We start from the raw sequence: 19,041 nt of genomic DNA on the forward strand, positions 1-19,041 counted from the left end.
TTTTTGGGAATTTTAGCCTTTATTCAGAAAGGACAGTGAAAGAGGGACAGGAAATGAGTGGGGAGAGAGACAGGGAGGGGTCAGCAAATGACCCGGACAGGAATCGAACCCCGGGTTGCCGGCATAGTGGCCCATTGCCCTACCGTTAAGGTCAGATTAGACTTCTGCAACTGCGCTCGTCAAAACTCGCGTGGGAGTGGCCACGAACCAACATTGTATTCATGCATCTGCGAGTTCTGCGAGGTCCGAGGTCTCGTCGCGAGCCACATTTGAAATTGCGCGATTACTTTCACTACATTGTAAGCACTGCGGTCATTATTAAGCAATGTTGCTTTCTATCTCGGTTAGCTAGGTATTTTCACACAAATTGCAAAGGCAATGCACTGGTATCATTATTTGACATACCCAGTCTGTTTTCACGAGCAGAAAATGCAAGCATGTAAAGACAGTTGATTCTGCCGATGTGTGTTTACATTCGGTGGAGGAACGGTAGTAAAACCACAGGCATTGTGCCACGAGTGTTCAACTGATGCATTGTTTGTTATTTAGCTTGTAGCTTCGTGTATCTACACACATTTACACACAAGGCATTAATATAGTTTTTAACAGAATACAGCTCTGCTCTCGCAAACTACTGGCATTGCGCTGCCACAACAACAGAACAAGGAAGTAGCGAGACGACCAATCATAGCACCTTTTTGTCTGCGTACTCCGTGTCCGTCCGACGGATAGTTCGAATTTTTTCGAGGCGCTCGATGACGGGCGCAGGGCCTCTGCCAGGGGGGCGTGGACTCGCACAGACAGAAAACGGACGGACGCAGAGGCTATGCGTCCTAAGCATAAATCTAGCTTTAGGCCACAGAAGGGCCATGTACAGGCTGTCTTGGATAGATATAACTTCCTTCAGAATGTAATACAAATGGTCAGAAAACAAACAGGATTTTGCAGTGCTCAAGGAATTCAGGAGTGCTTTTCTCCTTAATGGTCATCGGTGTAGGGACTTTTAAACTTTTGCAAGATAGGAAAGAGGAAAGCTTTAAACGCCATGAGGAAGGCCATATAGGCCGAAAGGCGTTGTAGCCAAATTAATTGTATAAAAATCGCAAACGTCAGTGCCTCAGATTTCCTGAAACTTGAACTATAAAGGACCTATTTGAATTACTTTACCTTACCTCTCATCAGCAAAGCCCATGAGCAACGTTGGTTGTTTCAAAGTGCAACAATTGGTATTGTATGCAACAGTCATTTACAGAGTAAACTTCACTTTCGTAAAGGAAGATGGCGCCACCTGCACAGCAATACATCTGCTGTCCTCCTAAAACAGTAAAGTTTTAAATTACTTCGCCCAAATATGTCACATTTAGCAGACTTTCCATTCTATGTGTGCGCACTGAAAACTGTGTTGTACTTGGCTTGATAAAGCAAATATTAAAACAAACTGGCACATATCACAGTATGGCACTGGCTTCCCAATTAGAGACAGCAAGAGTTTTGTGCTTACAGTATACAAAGAGCTGAAGGAGTGGCGGCAATAAGGGAGGATGCAGGGTCTAGTATGTAAAAGTCCAACTGGGAAACTCCAACTCCCATTGTTATTGTGACACAGCACTCCACAGCACACGGCACACAACAACATTGCATTTATGCCTCACCCGTGCAAGCGAGCAGCCCTTACCACTTACCCATGACTGCCCATGTATTAGTTTGGGTTGTGTTTTGCTGTTGTTGTTTTTCAAATACTGCATCAACAAATGTTCCCAGCATTGCCCGGCTGCTCTAGATTACCCTGCTATTTGCCCACTTTACCTGTAGCATGGGGCCAGCAACGAAAGGCTGTGTAACAGGGAACTCCTGTGAAAAAAGAAAGGACAAAAATAGTTTGTGCTGCTGTGTTGTGTGCTTACGGCTTGGGGCCATTTTGTGAAATTATTGAGCAATGTCATTGCTTTTACTAGGACAGGGAGGGGACCCATATATGATGAAGTGCTTACAGCTATAATAGGAGTGACCATTGCCAGGATTGTGGCAATTTTGCAAAACAAATAGTCCTTGTGAAGGAAGCCATGCTGAACAGGAGCAACCCAGAGAGAGAGAGAGAGAGAAAGAGAGAGAGAGAGAGAGAGAAAGAGAGAGAGAGAGAGAGAGAGAGAGAGAGAGAGAGAGAGAGAGAGAGAGAGAGAGAGAGAGAGAGAGAACTGAGGAGTGACAGAGAGGGAGAGAAATATAGGCAGTGTATGTGCAGAGAAGGACAAGTGCCGCATTAGTGAGGGGTGTTTACGAACTGGATGCTGCAATGTCTGGGGATGAAACTTGATCTTTCTCATATGCACACTCATACCACGCACGCACGCACGCACGCACGCACGCACGCACGCACACACACACACACACACACACTTTCAGATGGGGATTCATTATTTATAACCTCTATGTCAGTCAAGGCCATTGATCTTGTAGTGAGCAGTGTTTGGGATGCTCGGATGGGATGAGGTTTTTGGTCAAAAATCATGTGAGGTAAATTAGTGCTGTTTTCAGCTGTAACCGTCATGTCTATGTCCCAAAGTGGCCAAATTTACCTGACTTCACCATACAGTAGTAACTACTGAGTATTTCATTAGAAAGATCTGTAGCATCTGATTACTGTAGGGAAAAGCCTACATGTGCATGATGAAAAGGGTAAAAGCTGGTAGCTATGTATTCTTACTGTTGCTTTATAGTGTAGTACCTTTTTGAGCCGCAAGGTATAGAACAGCATTTTACACACGTATTGTATTTTACCGTATCATTTGAAATACATTTGTGGTCTCAAGGTTAATGATCTTGTAAGAAGTAACAATGGCGTGCATTGGCTCAAACTTTATAGGCAAGATATACAGTAAACATTGTTAAACCTTGCAAGCATTTGCTGGTCTAGAGTAGATAACACTTTTGAAAGCTCTGTACAGTTACCTTTGTACAGCATCACATTGGGGAAGTGAAGCACTTGAGCAAATATGCGAGTCTAAGAATAAATGATGTGATACCCTGATGTAGCACCTCCAGCAGGAAGTGACAACCATAGTGTCAGTCAAGAGATAGAGACGTAGCAGCCAGCACTTACAAACAAGAGGCGATGAGCTGAATCTGGATTAGCTGAGCTGAATCTGGTCTCATTATCATAACTTCACGCTCTATGTACTACAGTATTTGTCTTTTACGTACACCAGCAATGCCTCTTTTCCACTGGCAGTTTTCTGGTAGGCCTACAGTCGCCACCTTTTGCTTTACGATTGAGCTGTGGCGTTCCTATTCGAAAAGCAAAAAGTGGCGGCTGAGTCGTGCAATGTGGAGCTGTAGGCCTACCAGAAAACAGATAGTGGAAAAGAGGCTTAAGTTATTCAAATAGATTGATTCCAGACAGACAGACAGAAAGATAGCCTTTATTGTCCCCAAGGGGAAACTTATTTTCACGCGCATCATAACTTGTCACAGCCTAAATGAAGACATAGAGCATACATGGAGACATCAACACCATGGCTATGGAAAAAAAGAACAAAATTACATAAAATAGGTCTACAGTACACCAGCTGACAGGAGTGCCAAATGGTACCTCAATAACCACGTCTGCTCTGTATTTTGTGAAGTAAACTGCAGCTGCATAAGTATAGCTTTATGTAAAACCTGTGGTTGCCCCCTACGTATCTTCCTCATTATATGGACAGTGAGAAGAATTCAACTCATCGTGGTTGTGTTTGCTCTTCTCCGAATGCTACGGTTGCCTCTCACTACAGTACGTAGGTGGAGTGTGAAAGGGTTATGCTGCTGACCACTAGCCTGCTAGGCCCAGTTATGTGCTATGCACGCTGGGCTGCGTGTTCACACAGACCCATGTTGAGCATGTTAGCTTTCATTTTCACTTTCAAACTGTGCTATGCTTGTCCCCTCTTGTGTAGCCTACTGTGTATCTTTCTAAACTACTGGGCATAGAGTGCCAGAAGACTGTGCTGATCACCAGTGTGCAGGAGTGTGGTAGATGATAGATAGATGTACTTTATTGCACTGCAAGCCGTGCTGATTAAAACGGATTAAATCCACAACTTTGTTGTGCGCTGTGATGCTGTGTGTTAAGAATTACCAGCTAGTACTGTCAACGATAAGGCCCATCACTACCGCTTCCACTTGCTTTTGCCCCTAACACTGTCTTTTACGGATGACCCAATACACAGAAAATGTTGCAGTGTTCATCACAAGTGGTACCACTCTGTTTTAATGTTAGATTTTAACTAATTTTGATTTAGTGTTGAATTTACACTTCAAAGCCATGCATGCATGATCTGAATAGTGTTAAAATACAACTCTTAAAGTGTTAACTTGACACTCAAAGAGTTGAATTTAGTTAGTTTAGTTAGCTAGTTACTATGTGCCATCTTTGTTGTGTGATAACTCGGTCTGCTTTGTGTATGTCTCTCTCTCTACACCAGGTGGAGATTGAGATGGCTGCACTGACAGCCCACAGGAGTATGAAGCCTCTTTTGTGTACACTTCCAGCTCAAGCTGCTTTTGTCCTTGTCCTCAGGTGGAGCGTGAGAAGGCGGCGTTGTCCACCAGCCTGCAGGAGTGTGAGGCGCAGCTGCAGCATGCGCAGACGGCCCTGTTTGAGCAGCACGACCGTGCGCGCCGCCTGCGCGAGCGCCTCAGCTCCCTGCGACGCCAGCGCAGCTCCATCGACAAGAAGTCCATCGACGAGGAGGAGGAGGTGCCCGGATTAGGAGGAGAGGAGATGCTGGAGGACAAGGAGGTGTTCTCCTACATGCACATGGAGGGACCCAGCGTGGAGGTGAGGGAATTAAATGAATGGATGAAACATAAACAAACCTGCCTGAAAACATTGGTGGAGGTATTGAATGAATGAATGAATGAATGAATGAATGAATGAATGAATGAATGAATGAATGACATCAAATGTATGCAAATCAAATGAAAATCAGCCTCGTTCATTCACAGCACATGGGATTTCACGCCACACTGGAATTCACACATCACTGTGAATTGCACACAGACATTCACTTCCCATCACACACGAACAGATGGCCGCCATGACAATGTTTAAGTAGAGTGCTATAGATTAGAATAGAATAGAATAGAATAGAATAGAATTTATCGTCACTATATGCCTAAGAACTACACATTCTATACATACATACAAGAACTGTACATGTACTGTGGCCTAAGGTAGACACAGTTACAAACGTTTGTAGATAGAAGCTATCTCTCTCATCAGTGCTCCGTCTCTGTGTTTCAGGTGATGAAGTGCAAGTACAAGGTGGCGGTAACTGAGGTGGTGGGCCTGAAGGCAGAGCTCAAGGAGCTGAAGGAGCGCTACAATCAGCGGGTGGAAGGGGAGGCCGAGGTACGCGGTGACAACCAGATGCAGCAGCAGGTGAGACACTATAGCAGATCTACAGCGCAGTGTTTGCTCTGGCAGGCAATTGCTACGCTTTACATTGTACTTTTAATTCGGAATTAACGCCCTTTATTTCTGAATGAAGCTTAATTCCGCTTTGAAAACGTCATGTAAAACCTCACAATTCGGAATGAAATGAAAGTAAACTTAATGAAACTATATAATTCTGAATTATTAATTTGGAATTAAAAACGTCATGTAAACGTAGTGATTGGCAGTCAAGAGCTTGCTGCCTCGTATTGTCTCAGGTGCTCTAGATCAGCAAATCAAATCTACTTGCTCCAGTTTTCAGTTTCAAATTTGGCGCCTTTCAAAAGTTCTCTGTTTTGTTCGCCTCTTGGCTGCTGCTGACTTTTCACAACCCACCACCTCCCCAGCTCCACCTTGTCGTGTATGACGTGGCATGGGCTACTCTTTGTGATGTTGCGTGCTCTGTTCATGGGTTAAATTGGGTGAGCATTCCCAATGCTGCTGATGTCCCGTTAATCTCTGCTTTCTTTGGTGACGCTGAACGGGGATATACCGCCAAATTTAATTCATAACTATTCAATAAAAAATTGCATTCAGAATTTCTTGTATTGTATATCTTGACTGTAATGGACCTGACAGAACTATTATACTACTACTATAATATTTAACACTCAGAACATGCAAGCCGATCTCAAGCTTAGAAACTAGCCTTTTTTGCATCAAACTGCGTTGTCTCTCCTGAGGTGCCCACTATTAGGCAAAACAAAAGGTTTGTGATTTTCCATGATTGTTGACAATTGATGAATGATCATCCTGAAACATTTAGCTACATGTGCTTAAATCCCTGTTATAGTTCATCTCAGTGTGTATTGTACATGTGAATACTATACATGGTTATTGTCATGACATAGGCCATCTTATCTATTTTACTCTACTGTACTCTACTCTACTCATCTCAATTCTACACTACACTTCTGTACTCTATTTTACTCTACTCTGCTCATCTCAATTCTACACTACATTTCTGTACTCTATTTTACTCTACTCTACTCATCTCAATTCTACACTACACTTCTGTACTCTATTTTACTCTACTCTGCTCTACTCTACTCATCTCAATTCTACACTACACTTCTGTACTCTATTTTACTCTACTCTGCTCTACTCATCTCAATTCTACACTACACTTCTGTACTCTATTTTACTCTACTCTGCTCTACTCTACTCATCTCAATTCTACACTACATTTCTGTACTCTTTTCTATTCTACTCTGCTCTACTCTATTTCATCTCTCTACTCTTCTCTTCTGTACTCGACTGTCTTCCACCCCAGGCCCTTGAGGAGAAGGTGTGTCGCCTGGAGCGCAGCTGCCGCGAGGGCAAGGAGAAGGCGGCGGCACTGGAGGCTGAGCTGCGGAAGGCGAGCGGGCTAGCCGGGGACAGCCAGGCGCTCCTCAACACCGCCCAGGACGAGCTGGTCATCTTCAGCGAGGAGCTGGCCCAGCTCTACCACCACGTCTGCCTGTGCAACAACGAGACGCCCAACCGCGTCATGCTGGACTACTTTAAGCAGAGCCGATCGCCGTCTAGAGGTGGGGGTGGGGGAGGAGGTGGTGGGTTGAAGGTGCCGCAGGAGGAGCATCGGGCATTGCTCACCCCGCGTCTGGCACGCCGCTTGGCTGCTATCAACGCGTCACATTCGTCACACTCCTCGGGCGAGTCGAGGAGCCCGTCGGACTCGCCATCCAAAGAGCCGCATACGTCGCCGGCGGCTGCCGCTGGCTCCGCCTCCGCGGGGGGCGAGTCCAGCCCAGCCCGCACCACCACCCCCAGTGCCTCTTCCTCTTCCTCCTCTTCCTCCCCGGCCCCGGATACCCCCGTCGCAGGCGGCAGCGGTAGCAGTCCTGGAGGTGGAGGGTCGGACCTGCGTCGCGAGCCCATGAACATCTGCCACCTGAACGCCATCATCCGGGATCAGATCCAGCACCTGCAGAGGGCCGTGGACCGCTCGCTGCAGCTGTCGAGGCAGAGGGCGGCGGCCCGCGAGCTGGCCCCGCTCCTTGACAAAGACAAGGAGACCTGTCTGGAGGAACTGCTCAAGCTCAAATCACTGCTGAGCACCAAGAGAGAGCAGATAGCCACGCTCCGACTGGTCCTCAAGGCCAACAAACAGGTAGGCTAATTGTAAAGAATGAATAGCGAGCGCTCTATAGTCTTTTCTCCAGGTTGAAGGGGTGCATCTGGTTATTCCCTTTAGGGCTTGACAGACTTTTGAACTATGTCCAAAGCACGTGGTTGGCAGGGCATGGTTGGCACGCTCTGATGAAGGCCAGACGGCTGAAACCGGTCAGCGTTTTTACCATGTTTACCCCGATGTAAAATAAAGGGTTTTTAAATACTTCAACTACCTTGACTCAAAGGAGAGTGCTTTGGAGGTAGGCTAATTATTTTGGTCACATTGCAAGTGCAGAAGATAGTATGCTGGTATGCAGACTATATATTAGTTTATCCTGTACAGTATAGCCTGCTGAGTGCCATGCAGGAGCAGATCGTCACCCTCCAGCTGGTGCTCAAGGCCAACAAGCAGGTAGGCATTACAGCTAATTATATTTGGTGTCAAGGGCAACAAATGAAGCCTAAGTATTATACACTCTCTAGCATATGTTGTTATACAGTATACAGTATATATCTGTTAAAGTGCACTATTTGTACGCCCCTTTTCAATATTCCCGGCGCCAACGCGAGTGGCAGCAAGTTTGAACAGCTCTACTCTACTTTTCTGAGTTTTCTGAGATTGGCTGTCTATGGGCATGTCCAAATCTGTTCTTAAAACCACACTAAACATGTTTTCAAGAATATGCAACTGACCCAAGTGTTGAGGGGTATTCACTGGCAAACTTGTTAGGGAGTCAAACTTGTTAGGGAGTGCCAGTGAACACCCCTAACCACTTAGTGAGATGCATACTTTCGATTAGGGTGGTTTAAGAACATACATGTATTTGGGCATGCCCATAGACAGCCATTGTAAAGCCAATTGAGACCAAATCCAAATCATCCAAATAATGGAGACAGCGGCAGACATTGCAGACAACTCAGAAAAGGGGCTTAATGATAAAAAATAGTGCTGTAAGTTAAGTAATTGCTGAGCACAAAGGGATAACAGATTGTCATCCTTAAGTGGTGCCACATAACAGGGATTTCAAAGCTTTTGAGTCTGTTGGCTCTCCACTGGTTTAGTTCTTGTGCTTTTTAAGTTACATACAGTGCAGAGAGATATACTAGTATATTCACTGGAAAGTTTGTTGTCAATAGCAATCCTACACTACTAGCAAGACAAGGCAAGGCAAGACATTTATAATATCGCACATTCCATATACAAAAGCAGTTCAATGTGCTTTACAAGAAAACAAAAAGACAGCCACATTTTGGGTTGAATTCCCCATAGTCCCAGCACTACACCTTCATTTCCCTGGCCAGTAACTAATGTAAGTGCTGTCTTTGTCCACAGTTAGGAGCCCTGTCTCTTCATTCAATCAATGCAGCTGCTTAATGGTCTAACTTAGAATAGAATAGAATAGAATAGAATAGAATAGAATAGAATAGAATAGAATAGAATAAAATAGAATAGAATAGAAAGCCTTTATTGTCATTAAGTATACTGAGATTTGAGCTTCCCTACTAGGTGCACAGTCCTATATAGATGAACATTGTCCAGTAACTGAGAATTCATTGCTGTAACAGCTTTGGGGAAGAAGCTGTTCTTCAGGATGTGAGGTATCTTCAATGATACTCCTGGCTCTACTTAGGCAGTTGTAGATGGTGGGTATGGGAGGCAGGGGGCAGCCTATGATTTTTTGCACTGTTTTGGTCACCCTCTGCAGTCTCTTCCTGTCAGCCTCAGTGCCGCTTGAGTGCCACACTGACAGTGCGTAGGTCAGCAGGCTCTCTATGGTGGAACGGTAAAAGGTCACCAGCAAGCTTGAGTCTAACTGTTCTTTCTTAAGCACCCTCCTCAGGAAGTGCAGTCACTGCTGGGCCTTTTTTTAACCAGAGCCGAGGTGTTAGTCGACCTGGAGAGATCATCCGAGATGTGTACACCTAGGAATTTGAATGAGCTCACTTGCTCCACACGTTCACCATTGATGTACAGGGGGGCAGGAGCATCTTTGTTCCGCCGGAAGTCCAGGATGAGCTCCTTCGTCTTGGAGATGTTCAGGGCCAGGTTATTCGATGCACATCACTCTCCAAGTTTTAGGACCTCATCCCTGTAGGCCTCCTCCTTTCCCTCGGTTATCAGCCCCACCACTGTTGTGTCATCTGCAAATTTGACAATGATGTTCTCTGGGTGGATGGGGCTACAGTCAAACGTGTAGAGTGAGTAAAGAAGTGGGCTCAACACACATCCCTGGGGCGAGCCGGTGCTGAGGGTGCGGATGGTTGAGAGATGTTGACCTGGTTTCACCTGTTGGGGACGATTAACAAGGAAGTCTTTGATCCAGGAGCATGTGGATGATGGAAGTCCTAGATGTCTCAGCTTGGGGATTAGGATGTCAGGAATGATGGTGTTAAAAGCTGAGCTATAATCGATGAAGAGCATCCTGACATAGCTCCCTTATCTTTCCAGGTGACTCAGTGCAGAGTGGAGAGCAATGGCTATTGCATCCTCGGTGGATCTGTTTGCCCGGTATGCAAGCTGATGAGGGTCCAGGGTTGGGGGGAGACAGGCTTTTATGTGTTTCAGCACCAGTTTTTCAAAGCACTTTGTGATGACTGGAGAGAGTGCAATGGGGCAAAAGTCATTGAGGGTGATTGTAGGTGACTTTTTCGGAACCTGTATGATGGTGGCAGATTTCAAGCAGGCTGGGATGGTGGCTTGTTTCAGTGACAGGTTGAAAATATCAGTGAAGACTGGTGCTAGTTGGTTCGCACATGCCTTGAGCACCTTTGCTGGTACACCATCCGGGCCTGTTGCTTTCCTTGGGTTCACAGCATGAAGCACTCGCTTCACGTCATCAGCCCCAACCTCCAGAGTGGGTGGTGGGGTGCTGGGGTGTGTAATGGTTTGGGGTGGGGTGCTAAGGTGTGAAATGGGTTGTTGCGGGGGCTGGAGTGGTACGCCAGGCTGGCCATAACCAAGTCGTAGTAGTGCATTACTACATGCCCTTTGTCATGTCATATTAGTGTAGTTCTATGATGATTAACTTTTCAATGACTATTGCAGTGTTCCACACTGGTGGAAGAACGGCGTGCATTATCTACTTTGAAGTGTTTTCTAGTGCATGTGTGGCATAGCCTGGCGACGCCATCCTATGTACTCCACCGAAAGATTTTGGCTCCGCACCTAGTCTGACGAAACCATCCTAGCTCGGTTCGCACACCGTTTAGCCAATCAGCAAACGGTTGAGCGGGTGACCCAGAACTCGCCCGCGAAGACAGTTACTGATTGGTTAAGGTAACACTATTCACACTTTTGTTTTGTTAATTGTATGCTTTTGTGACACTATATCGCAACAATCATGCTAATAAAGCACAATATGGGTTTTAATATAAATTCGGAACTCCAGTGAATTTAAATGGCAGATTAAAATCAGACCATCTCCCACCCTCCACAGAGATGGATTCCTCAACAGTCGTCTTTCGCCCAGGCATGTCATGATTTTGGAATGTTGGCAACTGTGTTTAGTGTAGCATGAGTAAATGCTACAAAAGGGTGACAAGTATATTTTCATCCTCCCCTCCATCCCCACATATTGAAAAGAAGAAATCAGCCTTATGAGGATGCCTGCTCCCATCAATCTAAGTAATGCATGGTGATTTTGACGGTTTAGAAATTATGCTGTGGTAAATGCTCTAATAGGGTGATGGCACCAGTTTACGTACCTTCTCCTAAATCCCTCATTGTTGGCCAGAAAGAAAAAAAAGGCCTTGTGTAGAACGACTGCCCTCCCCTTAATCAAAGTAATGCAGTGGGATTCAATGAAACTCTTGTTCTGCATGGGGTTAGTTGTCCCCGGCCCCAGAGAGAAGGATGGCAGAATTGTGACCTCATTACATCGTATGTATTGGGTGGTGGGGTCTCACATGTCTTTGTCCCGGGCCCGGCAAAAGCGGCCAACAGCCCTGGGCTACTACTACTGTGCTGTGTGTTGTAATAACTTGGTAGCTCAGTTCGACGGGTGGCTCATATCGACAACAAGACAGCGGCGCCTTTTCTTTTTTTTTCTTCTCTTCAGTTGTTCTCTTTTTGATTAAATGCTGTGCCCCTGGCGTGGCCTCTGCCGGCCCCTGGAGATTTACAGCTCTGGGGGCCACTTTTATAGATTTCCATGCAGTCCGATGTGAAGCCAAGCGGGGCTCAGTGGCATGTAACAGAACAGAAGCAGCACTACTGCAATTACTGCTCATCATGGGCCTGCTATACATGCAGTTCAGTCACCACCCTGCTACAACACACGGGCACGCGCACACACACACACACACACACATTCATGACGCACACACCCATTCGTGACACACACACACACACACACACACACACACACACACACACACACACACACACACACACACACATTCATGCTCCGATCTAGCTGCCTCTATACACATACACCTCATAGCCTGCCAACTAACTCTGTCAGCATGTTTTACGTATTACAGTAAGTCCAACGGGAAATGTATTATCATACAAGATTTTTTCGTATGACTTTGCGGGTAAGTATTCATGTTGACAGGGTAAGAAGTGGAGCCATTAGCAGGACAGCAGGACACAGGAGGTGTGTTCCATTTATCATCATAAGGATATATGGCCAGGGCCCAGCGATCGAGATCCACAAGGCTGACCAGCCATTAGTTCTGCTGTTCTCCTCCCGTCACACTTCATGCCTACACCAAAGACAATTTCTCTCTCTCTCTCTCTCTCTCTCTCTCTCTCTCTCTCTCTCTCTCTCTCTCTCTCTCTCTCTCTCTCTCTATGTATGTATCTATCTATCTCTTTCTATCTGTTCTACTCGAAAGATCTCGAAATAGACTATTGTGTATATAATTATTCCTTCTTTTGAAGTCATTATTGCCCACACTTGCCCAATATGGCACAGTATATTGCATGTGAATGTAAAAACAAAGGACAATATTTAAGGTCTCGTACTGTAAGAAACCTTAAACTCTCATTCACACCTCTGAGACATTTTCTCAACACTTGTGTTCATATACGTATATTGAGGACATTTTGAAAGATTGTAAGATAGATAAAAGAAAGATAATTGTAGACTCATTAACTATTTTTAGGGCTTTTGAAGTGAAGGAGGACTCATTAGGTCTAATTCTGCATGGTCAGCATACCCAGTTATTTGGACCGACTGTTTCTGACTCATCAGGAAGTTGTTGACAAATGACAAATTACAGTATATGACATGTCACGCCAATGACACCTTTAAAAAAAACTGCACAGCATTTTTGTATTTATTTCATGTCATATTTAGCATCTATCATCTTTGGTTTTTTAAAGTGAGAAAAACTAATTTAGACTTTTGGTGCGCAGGCGCTTGGTGACAGTTACAAATGACAAGTGGCAATTAACTCTCATTCATCTCTCAGACACCAGAACTTATAACTTATCATGCATTTACCATTTTCAACATTATTTTTTAATTTTCTGAAGTGAGGTGGAGGACAAATGAAGGCCGAGTTTTGGTACGTCATTACAATAGTTGGAGTGACTTGAGTGACTTCAGGCACTTAGTGATAGTTGCAAATGACAAGCAACAAGTTACAATCGTCCTTCTCTGAGACAGCAGATATGACCTAGGTCATCCCAAAGACCGACTTGATCTGTATATACCGTTTTTAACATTTTTCTTTATTTTTTGAAGTGGAGAAGACCCCATTAACCCCATTGAGTAGAGCCTATGTTACAACCTTACTGTCACCAAAATTGTAATTGTAACGGTTACTTAACCCTGAAGCGACGACTGGGGTCATTTATGACCCCGGGCACATAATTTCATACACTATTTCTGCAATTTTCATCAGAAAAACTGCTTCTAGGAGTTTGCCAATACATATGTTGTGCATGTGGAGAATGCTTTTTTGTGAGATTTGGACCATCTATATGGGATTTATAATCAAAACACCTCTGGGGTCATTTATGACCCCGAGAGGATCCATGAGATACTCAACATTATAATGTCCATTTTTTGCTGTAATTTTCAAACTCTGTTTTTTGTATTTTGTGTCTTGGGGCAGGCCATGGTCAGCACACCTAAAATATTCATAATATAAACATTTATAGTATTAAAATACAATATACTGTATTATGTAAATAAATAGGGCACCCCTGCGATAGCCAACAAAGCATATTGTGAGGGCACCTAGGTAGCATTTCCTCTGTTATTGCTCCATATTTGTTGATATAATGGCACAGTGGTCCTAGACACATGATGAGAATATGAAATATTCATATTAATATATGGGGCAGTCATGGGTGAGCGGTTAGGGCGTCAGACTTGCATCCCAGAGGTTGCCGGTTCGACTCCCGACCCGCCAGGTTGGTGGGGGGAGTAATCAACCAGTGCTCTCCCCCATCCTCCTCCATGACTGAGGTACCCTGAGCATGGTACCGTCCCACCGCACTGCTCCCCATGGGGCGCCACTGAGGGCTGCCCCCTTGCACGGGTGAGGCATAAATGCAATTTCGTTGTGTGCAGTGTGCAGTGTTCACTTGTGTGCTGTGGAGTGCTGTGTCACAATGACAATGGGAGTTGGAGTTTCCCAATGGGCTTTCACAAATGGAAGTCATCCTGATGAACAAAGAGGGAGGAAACAAGTCATCAGTGTAGAAATCAATGGCGTTTTTAGAATTTTCCTTATTTTATGGCTATACAAAGGCTGAAGCATCAGTTGAATGATTTATTTGCTCTAATACATATGGAAGACACCTTTTCACTGCTACAATGTCCAGAAAAAGTTTCAGAGAAATTTTGAGTGTGCATAAGGTTATATATTTGAGACATGGTTTTGTCTATGTAAATTACCATATTCTCTGATCTTGTGATTTCATGAACCCAGAAATGTTGAGTGCCCTAAATTTTTATTACAGAAATATCATCAATGGGCCTAATGGATATAATTTATCTTGGTTTCCCAAAGTTTCACTTTGAGCAATTTCCATAATTAGCATAAATATACTGTATTATTATGGTAAGACTACTACAAGTGAATAGGCTAAAAAATGTAAATGATAGATATCACCATGAAACTTTCTCAGTTGATTACTGATGATGAGAGAAGAAAAAAATGTATTGGATGTTTTTTGTATTTTGATGTTTACATATGCAAATGAGGGTATACATCATACTTATCATATACTGTACGTATGTAAGTTTGACAAATTTGTAGCAAAACAATAAAATGTTCAAATTCAGATTTTTTTGCTTTAGATGAGGGACAAGTATGTGCAAGATGTAAATAAATTTGAATGAACCCCAAAAAATAATTTATATAGTGGTATTTCTATATAAACTCCTTGGGGTCATAAATGAACCCGCTCGGTCAGAATAGTTGCAAAAACAGGCCCGTCGCTTGAGGGTTAAGGCTCCCAGTAATGTCATAGGAATGTTGTTTTGATGTAATTGCGTCTTTTTCAGCAATGAGTGAACTGGCCTGCCGGCAGGTCCATCTGCGCAAAGAGGCTACTGCCTAGTTCTATGCCAAAAGCAGTGGGAGTGAAATTTCTGACTTGTCAGGATTTTGTTGACAATGACATGACAAATTGACAAGTGACAAATAACTCTTGTGCTTCAGTCAGACTGCAGATGTGGCCCTGGCTAACCTGAAGAGCAGCTTGCCTTGTAATTATCTCATTTTTAATTAACTCATGACTAAGTTAAGACTAATTCGAGCGTAATTCCACTGTGTAATTAAAAGCAGTGTGCTGTTTCTATCTTATCAAGTATTGACTTGACTCAGTTGACAAAGTTGAACGACAGAATAACTGAATAAATAACACGTGTGCTTTTGTCAGACTGCAGAGGTGGCCCTGGCCAACCTGAAGAGCAAGTACGAGAACGAGAAGACCATGGTGACAGAGACCATGATGAAGCTACGCAACGAGCTCAAGGCCCTCAAAGAGGACGCCGCCACCTTCTCCTCCCTCAGGGCCATGTTCGCCACCAGGTGAGGAACACTGACACTGACACTGACACTGACAATGGGTCTTTCTCAAAGCCTAGGCCAGTGTCCTTCCAAGTGTATCAGCCTAATTAGTCACGCCCAGTGATTGGATACCCTTTATTAGTCACACCCAGTGATTGGATATTCTGTAGAGTTCACCAAAAAGTATCCAATCACTGGGCGTGACTAATTAGGCTGATACACTTGGAAGGCCTAGGATTTGAGAAAGACCCAATGTGTGTGTGCGTGTGCGTGTGCGTGTGTGTGCGTGTGTGTGTGTGTGTGTGTGTGTGTGTGTGTGTGTGTGTGTGTGTGTGTGTGTGTGTGTGTGAGAGAGAGAGGGGGGGGGCATTTATTTCATGCATTATACTATTGTTAGCAGTTCACATAACTTTAAACTTTAAAATCATGTGAATGAAAATGTAGATAGGGAGATAAAAGGGATAGAGAGATAGACTGTCCGCCCAATGTAGTACCTCCTTGGCTATAAATCACCACACACACGCACGCACGCACGCACGCACGCACGCATGCTGAAGGCCTGCTGCAGTTGGCAGGATGACGATGTCCATGCCACCCTCTGATTCAGAGTAAGGTCAGAACTGCAGAACTACTGTAGTGGGGGGTGGGAAATTGGCAACACCATGAACGATGATGTCATCTAGATATATGGGATGTACACAAGTGCTTTTTAATCTTGATTGTTTTTTAAATGTAGGGACTGACATATTTCAAAGTATTTCAAGCAAAAACCATCTGAATTACTTGTTGTACATACCTTCCCTTCCAAATGTAACAAAACTCTCTCTGAATCAGTGTGCATTTATTTTACTTTTGCTTTCGTGCTTCAATCTATCTGCTATGTTCTAACCCCCTGCGTTGTCTTTTTGATTTTGCCCTCTTTTTTCATATTCTGTCCTGTCTCGCTGCAATGAACTCACCCTTTCCTGTCACTTCAATTTCCAACTTCTTCTAACTTCTTCCAACTGCTCTCTCTCTCTCTGACATGTCCTCTTACAACTTTCTTTCCTCCCTCCCTCACCTCTGTCACTCATTTTCCTCTTCCCACTGAATCATCCCTTATGTGATTTGGCTTTGTCGTTTTCTCCTCTTCTCTCCTATCTTGTGCTGTGGCCCCTGTCTGATTTTTTTCTGTTATTGTTCCTTTTCTGTCCGTCCTCTCCTCCCTCTGCTTCACCCCCTCTCCCCTCTTGCACCTTTTCTGTCTTTTCTTCCTCCATCATTCTCCATCTGATGACTTTGTCTTTTCCCACCCTTTGCAATTACTCTGTGCCTGATTCATCTTTGTATTCTTTCCCTTTCCATTACCTTCCATCTGATTTCACTCTGTCTTCCCATTTCCCCAAACTCTACCCCTGATCAATTATTCCTCACCTGATTTTCTTTCTCTTTCTCCTTTACCCACCTAATTCCCCCCTGCTCTCATTGTCCCTCGCACCTCCTCCTCTTTTTTCCTCCCCGTCCTGTGTCCCTTCCATTCCCCCCATCATTCTTCTCCCCCGTCCCTTTTATCTCCTTCCCCACAGGTGTGACGAGTACGTGACCCAGCTGGACGAGATGCAGCGTCAGCTGGCGGCCGCCGAGGACGAGAAGAAGACGCTCAACTCGCTCCTCCGCATGGCCATCCAGCAGAAGCTGGCCCTCACCCAGCGCCTGGAGGACCTGGAGTTCGACCACGAGCAGACCCACCGCAGCAGCCGATCCTCGGGCAAGGCCTCCCGCCTAAGGAGCACCGCACCCAAAGTAAGTGGCATCACCACCTCCACCACCACCACCACCATGGCCTCGGTCGAGGGGCTTGCAAGCTTGGCCAGCTCGCCCCCTGGCTCCCCGGCGTCAGCTGCCACAGCGTTGGGCATTGGTGTTGGCATAACCGCGAGTCTCCTCCCCTCCCCCACCTCCTCTGCCGCCTCCGCCAGTGCCGCTTTCTTGGCGGCCTTTCGCGGAGCGCCCCTCCCACATCCGCCGCTGCCATCATCCTCATCTAGGCCCTTTCCTCCATCACCAGCCGCCCCGTCGGCCCCCAATAGCCCGCCCCCCTCCCTCGAGGCGCCCTCGTCGCCGGCTGCCTCAGCGTCAGGCTCATGGACCCCACCGTCCACACCGCCGTTGCGGCTCAGCCATTCGCACTTCACCCTGGGCGTGCGAGCGTACGTGGTGGAGCCTCGCTCACTGGGCACCCAGCTCCCCCACCACCTGGGTCGGGCATCCGCCTTGGCTCGCCGCTACGCTGCGGATTCCCACTCGGCCGCGACCTCAGCCTCCCCTTTTTCCCACACGCCCGGCTCCCTGCCTTCCTCCCCCTACCGCACCGCTGCCTCCTCGGCTTCGTCTGTGCTGGAGAGCCATCGCTCCTCCTCCTCCTCCATCGTGTGGGGCGCCCACCGCTCCCGTCCGCACCCCCTCATTAACCTTTCCCGCGCCTCCCCTTCCCCTTCCTCCCCCTCCTCCTCTTCTTACTTCTCTTCCTCTGCCTCCTCCTCCTCGCGCTACACACACTCGAGCGGCTACAGCCAGCTGTACTCCAGAAACTATTCGCCCCACTACCACCGCTACTGACCGAGGCCGACTGAGGCTGAGGGTTGACTTTGAGAGGAGGACTGACTGGTTTCCTGGTGTTACTGTCCTGTTAAGTGTGCGTTTTCTTTGTGATAATAATGCGCCTCTTACTGTAAGATTGTACGAATGTAATAATAGTGACTTTTGCTAGTTTTATTTTTTGTGTTTATTGATTTTTCTTTCCTTGACTTTTTCGTTTCCTTTGCTCAGGGATTTTTTGTATTTGTAAAGGAGCACTGGTGGCCCTGCCTTCCCCTTCAAATGACTGTTGAACGGTCTCCTTGACGACACTGTGTACCGCTGCTGAGTCATTCTTTCATTGTCTGTCAGTCTCTTTCTCTCTCTCTCTCTCTCTCTCTCTCTCTCTCTCTCTCTCTCTCTCTCTCTCTCTCTCTCTCTCTCTCTCTCTCTCTCTCTCTCTCTCTCTCTCTCTCTCTCTCCAGTCTGTGATGATTGTCATTTTGGGCATGTGGACAATACAAAGCAAGTCATTACATTTTACTTTACATACACTTAGCTGACGCTTTTATCCAAAGCGACTTACAGATATTACAGATATATTGGTTACAGGCCCTGGAGCAGTGTGGGGTTAGGTGTCTTGCTAAAGGGCACTCCAGCCATGGAATGAGGAAGGGATTGGTAAGGGTGGGGATCGAACATGCAACCCTGTGATCTACAGTTCAACTCCCTAACCATTCAACCACTTCGGCCCAAGTCACAACATCACAGCCAGGAATTACAACATGGGCACCAGCTTGACGGCTGTGGCCATAAAACGTGTTGCCATGAAAGCATTTACAGTATTAACAACACCAAGTTTGACTAGTAGTGTTCACCTGTTAGTTCAGTGTCATAGTACCACACAGATATATGCACTGAGG

General features: G+C 45.6%; 1 protein-coding gene across 1 annotated transcript in view; it reads left to right on the top strand.

Annotated features, from left to right (window-relative positions):
- The window catches only part of LOC134463797 (protein bicaudal D homolog 1-like), a 61,047-nt gene extending 42,568 nt beyond the window's left edge, over positions 1-18,479 (top strand). Inside the window, exons 5-9 of the mRNA XM_063217093.1 lie at positions 4,556-4,816; positions 5,282-5,419; positions 6,747-7,586; positions 15,432-15,583; positions 17,128-18,479. Coding sequence (XP_063073163.1) covers positions 4,556-4,816; positions 5,282-5,419; positions 6,747-7,586; positions 15,432-15,583; positions 17,128-18,160 — 2,424 coding nt within the window. The 3' untranslated portion in view covers positions 18,161-18,479. The remainder of the gene's footprint in view (positions 1-4,555; positions 4,817-5,281; positions 5,420-6,746; positions 7,587-15,431; positions 15,584-17,127) is intronic.
- Positions 18,480-19,041: the final 562 nt, after the last annotated feature.

The sequence above is a fragment of the Engraulis encrasicolus genome, chromosome 15 (assembly GCF_034702125.1).
Source record: "Engraulis encrasicolus isolate BLACKSEA-1 chromosome 15, IST_EnEncr_1.0, whole genome shotgun sequence".
NCBI classification, from domain to species: domain Eukaryota; kingdom Metazoa; phylum Chordata; class Actinopteri; order Clupeiformes; family Engraulidae; genus Engraulis; species Engraulis encrasicolus.